Below are 4,486 nucleotides of genomic sequence, written 5' to 3' on the forward strand. Positions count from 1 at the left end.
TTAATGAAAGTATCTCAACCCAGTTTATTATTGAGTAGGTGAAAAGTTTTAGCTTCTTCTTTGTCCTTTTTCCCTGTTTTTTGGGCCTGTGAGTCATTTTGACTCTGTGATTTGTGATTAAAAGTTTGGGTGCCCCTGCTGATCCGCCGTCTGCTGCAGGAGTTCTCCATGTTGGCTCCAGCTGAGCGAGGCGCCGCTGGCGGGACAAACCCAAAGCAACGCTTTCTGACGGTGGCAATGTTAGGTAAAATATATGAAGATTTAATAAAGGAATCTGTTCCTGCAGCAACATCAGGTCACACAGAACAGTTTAAATCCAGACTTGTTTTTCTACATTTACTCAGATATGAAAAGTTTTAATGTGACACAATAATTAATATAATAATTTTAAATAAAGTCTCTGTGCAACTTGTCGGCTCCGTCTTCTGTGAATAAGAACTTATAACATTTCATAACTGATAACTAAAGAGGAATCTCTACAGTGTTCCCAGTGGGCAACTTGTAGCCTGAAGGCAGGTCTTTGTTTTTTCTTTTTGCAGATTTATTCTTCACAATTCTTTCTTTAAAAATTTACTTTTTTTTAGTTAATTTAATTTCAAAGATCCCCCCCTCAGAATTCCAATTTTAATCAAAAATATTAACGTTGTGAGTCCAAGGGGTTTTTGTGTGTGGCCCTGTTGGTGTTCCATAGGTCATGGTGTTGCTATTTTTTACAGTTTCCTTATGGGCAGCGCAGAGGGTCATGTTTAGGGGCATGAGCTGCGGTGTTTGGTCCGGGGAGGAGCTGCGGCCTCGGGCTGCCAGATGCTGAGGAGCTGCGGCGTAACTTCCTGCGGCGGTCCGGGGAAGAGGAAGAGGCAGAGGAAGAGGAGAGCCGGAGGAAGAAGCCCCCCTCCAGGATTATTGCGCTCAGCGTCGCTAGCTCGTCGGCTAACGGTCCGGACAGCAGCCATGAAGAGCCGCTGGAGCCAGTGAAAGTTCGCCGCCTCTCACTTCTGGACTCTAATGTACGTAAATGGGCCCAGAAGGAGGTTCTGGAGGGTTCTGGGAGGTTCTGGTGGGATGTCGGACCTCAGCGGAAACTTTTCCCTGAATTTCCTCCTCCTAGAGGGAAGAGGGGCTAGCTGGTGGTGCTAGCACCCGCTTTCTAACTGGGTTCGGGCTCCAATGGTTCTGGCTTGTTTTTCCCTGTCATAGCGACGGCTGGGCGGTTCGGGAAGTTCGGGTAACTGGGCCAGAAGCCGCTGGAGAAGCCCGACCTGAAGAGACTCAGCTGGCGGAGGAGCAAAGATGAAGAAGCAGTTCAATCGGATGAAGCAGCTCGCTAATCAGACGGTTGGCAGGTTAGTGGAGAAGTTTAACTGGTCAGAACCAGAACCGCTCACTGGGTTTCTTTATTACAACAGCTGCACACACAGGCCCGGGTTGGCTCTCAATCAGTTACTTTCAGTTTGAATTCAGGGAAATTAGAAGTCACATGAGTCTAAATATAAAGTATAATCAGAGCATTTCATGTGTTTTTCATTATGGCAGCAGAAACCAGAGGCTGACCCAGCAGGGTGCGAAGACTTTCTAAAGGCCACAAGTACGGAAAAAAACATTTTAACGTGTGGGAAATAAAAATTAAACATCAGAAAAATGTATCACATTATAACGTGGGACCTAAAAGCCACAGATCCATAATAAAACCATAAGATGGGGAAATCGGTCATTTAGGAGGAAATATCTAGAACCACCGTCCTTCTAATGTCCTTCGGTTTTGGCAGTTGTGAATAATCTGTTGCTGCTTTTATTCACAAATGAACAATTATTAAATTATCCAACTCAACAATAAATCTGCAATAAAGTCTTTATTGTTTATGCTTCAAAAATGAGTTAAAAAAAGCTGAGAAGTTTTCAGTTTGGATGAATGTTCAATCTAATAATCAAAGAGGAAGTTGCACAAATGAAAGGACTGAATGATTTGGTTGGCTGTGATTTTAGATGCGGCGCATTAAAACTGTCCAGTAGAATATTTATCCAGTCACCGACGTCCTGCGGCGCAGAGTCAGCAATCTATTGATTATTGATCGCTAGCTTCATGAAACGTTAACGGTGGCTGAGGATCCAGGTTTGAGTTGAGCTGCAGTGATGGAGCAGCAGCAGGCGGTGATGCAGCAGACAGGCGGTGATGCTGCAGACAGGCGGTGATGCAGCACAGCAGGCGGTGATGCTGCAGACAGGCGGTGATGCTGCAGACAGGCGGTGATGCAGCAGCAGGCGGTGATGCTGCAGACAGGCGGTGATGCTGCAGACAGGCGGTGATGCAGCAGCAGCAGGCGGTGATGCAGCAGCAGGCGGTGATGCAGCAGCAGCAGGCGGTGCTGGTAAACAGACTGATGGATGCTCAGTCACTTTTTATTCATAAATTTACTGAATCTTACGGCTTCAGATGAAGGAGAAAACATGATCTTATACGTCGTCTGTCTGAGGTCACCAGGCGTCTCCATGTTTGAACTCAAACTTTATTTAAAGGGCCGGTGTCGTGTAAAATCAACTTTTTGATCTTTCCATCATTTTCCCTCATAACATCAAACCTGCAGTGTTGCTTTGACTCTTTCATGTTTGAGAAATCCTTTAGTCTCCGTGGCAACCATTCAGCTGTTTAAACAGGTGGACCTAGCCCCGCCTTCGAGGCGCAGCTCCTCCCCCTCTCAGCTCCTTCAGACTAGCCAGCAGCAATTAGCAAACAGCTCATTATAGGAGCTGCTGCTCAGAGCAATGCTGGTAGAAACGCCAAAGGGTTAATGGAGGAGCCATGTTGGAATGACTTCCTGGAGGCGGAGCTTTAGAAACAGCAGGAGTTCTTAAGGAGACAGAGGCCCAATTTGAAGACATTAAATCAGGAAGTTAAATTTATTTCTCTTCCTGAAATAAATTTAACTTATTTTCAGGAAGTGAAATATATGTATGGATGGATGCTACATATATCAAATATACATATATTTGATATATGTAGCATTATAACAGTTGAAGGTGACACAGTTACTGGCTTATGCTGTAAATTGGCACCATATGCCTGGAAAACACACAGCACCGCCACTTTAAGAGAATAGAAATGTCCTTATCGGCCCTCAGTGGAAACGTTGAGCTGAGACAAGGAGACAATCAGCTCCAACACCAAGCTGCACATCTGGAGACGTCACCGTTTGGTTTTTACAGCAGCAGCAGAGCAAAATGCAGAAGCAGACGCCTGATTCCCTGCTGCTGCGTCGGCACCAGAGAGGTTAAACTCCGACAGGTTCAGGCTGCGTGTCTCTGCAGCTCGGCGGCCTTCCCTGCCGCCTGGGGTTCCTGTGATTGTGCGAAGGCAGAACAGCGCGTCCAGAGCGCGGCGGCGCAGGAAGTCTCTCCTCTGTCTTCTACAAACAGGAAGCTGTCTCCGTTTTCTGGAGAGACCGACGCAAGCAGAGCAGGCAGCACATGATTCAGGTCAGCAAACATCTTTTATTTCTTCTTGTAAGCTGCTCTGATTTACTGCGTTTGACCTCTGAACTTGTCGTGGCGAGGCAGAGATGAAGATCAGACGCTGCTGCCTGGAGGATAATAAACCTAAAACATAAAATCAGCCGAGTAATAAAAAGCTTCACAGGACGTTTGATTTGTTGGACTTCATGACATCATTGACGTGAAGTTGTTAGCAGAACCGGGTCGATGTTTACAGTCTGAACGATGAAACAGATGGTTCTGATGGCCTCACTTATATTTGATAGTCCAGTGGTGGACCTGAGGTTCCCCCTGACCTACGACCCCAGTCCTCCGCCCTGGGAGGGGCTGGGGGTGTCAGAGGTCAGGCTGATGCAGGCGTTCCTCTGCAGCAGGTTGTGGGTTAGATTCTTCATCATGTCAAACTTCCAGAGCTGTGAAAGACTAAAACGAGATTTATCTGATTAAAACCAAAATGTCTTCTGTTTTAAATAAGAGTTGGTAACTGGAAAACAGCAACACCTGTCGTTTTATTTCTCATTAAAACCAGAAACATTCAAGAAAAACGAGACGCAAAACTTTTCGTTACAACAAACTTTAATATAAAAAATGTTTTATATTTCGTTTTAGTGAGAAGTGACAAAACGTGTCAGAACAAGAGTTTATTATTAAGCCATGTTCTTACACCTCGTCCCTCGTGGGCTGGTGCCTTTCTCTCTAGAGACACTTTGGGCGAGAGGCGGGGTCACCTGCACAGTCCAAGGTGGCTGCTGCCGCAGACTGGCTGCTGCTGCTGCAGGCTGGCTGCTGCTGCTGCAGGCTGGCTGCTGCTGCTGCTGCTGCTGCAGGCTGGCTGCTGCTGCCGCAGGCTGGCTGCTGCTGCTGCTGCTGCTCCTGCTGCTGCTGCTGCCGCCGCAGGCTGGCTGCTGCTGCCGCCGCAGGCTGGCTGCTGCTGCTGCCGCCGCAGGCTGGCTGCTGCTGCTGCTGCTGCAGGCTGGCTGCTGCTGCTGCTGCTGCAGGC

At 47.3% G+C, this 4,486-nt stretch overlaps 1 protein-coding gene across 7 annotated transcripts in view; it reads left to right on the plus strand.

Annotated features, from left to right (window-relative positions):
• Nucleotides 1-673: 673 nt before the first annotated feature.
• The window catches only part of LOC106963760 (rho GTPase-activating protein 17-like), a 37,169-nt gene continuing 33,356 nt past the window's right edge, over nucleotides 674-4,486 (plus strand). For 2 of the 7 annotated variants that reach the window (XM_015058835.1, XM_015058838.1), the window contains exons 1-2: nucleotides 717-1,007; nucleotides 1,198-1,343. In XM_015058835.1, coding sequence (XP_014914321.1) covers nucleotides 1,291-1,343 — 53 coding nt within the window. In that variant the 5' untranslated portion in view covers nucleotides 717-1,007; nucleotides 1,198-1,290. Of the gene's footprint in view, nucleotides 1,008-1,197; nucleotides 1,344-3,097; nucleotides 3,472-4,486 lie in introns of those variants that run through there. The other 5 variants (XM_015058837.1, XM_015058840.1, XM_015058834.1 and 2 more) reach the window with 4 other exon arrangements.

This window comes from Poecilia latipinna, unplaced genomic scaffold (assembly GCF_001443285.1).
Source record: "Poecilia latipinna isolate Pla-1442-1.1 unplaced genomic scaffold, P_latipinna-1.0 Scaffold1578, whole genome shotgun sequence".
NCBI classification, from domain to species: Eukaryota; Metazoa; Chordata; class Actinopteri; order Cyprinodontiformes; family Poeciliidae; genus Poecilia; species Poecilia latipinna.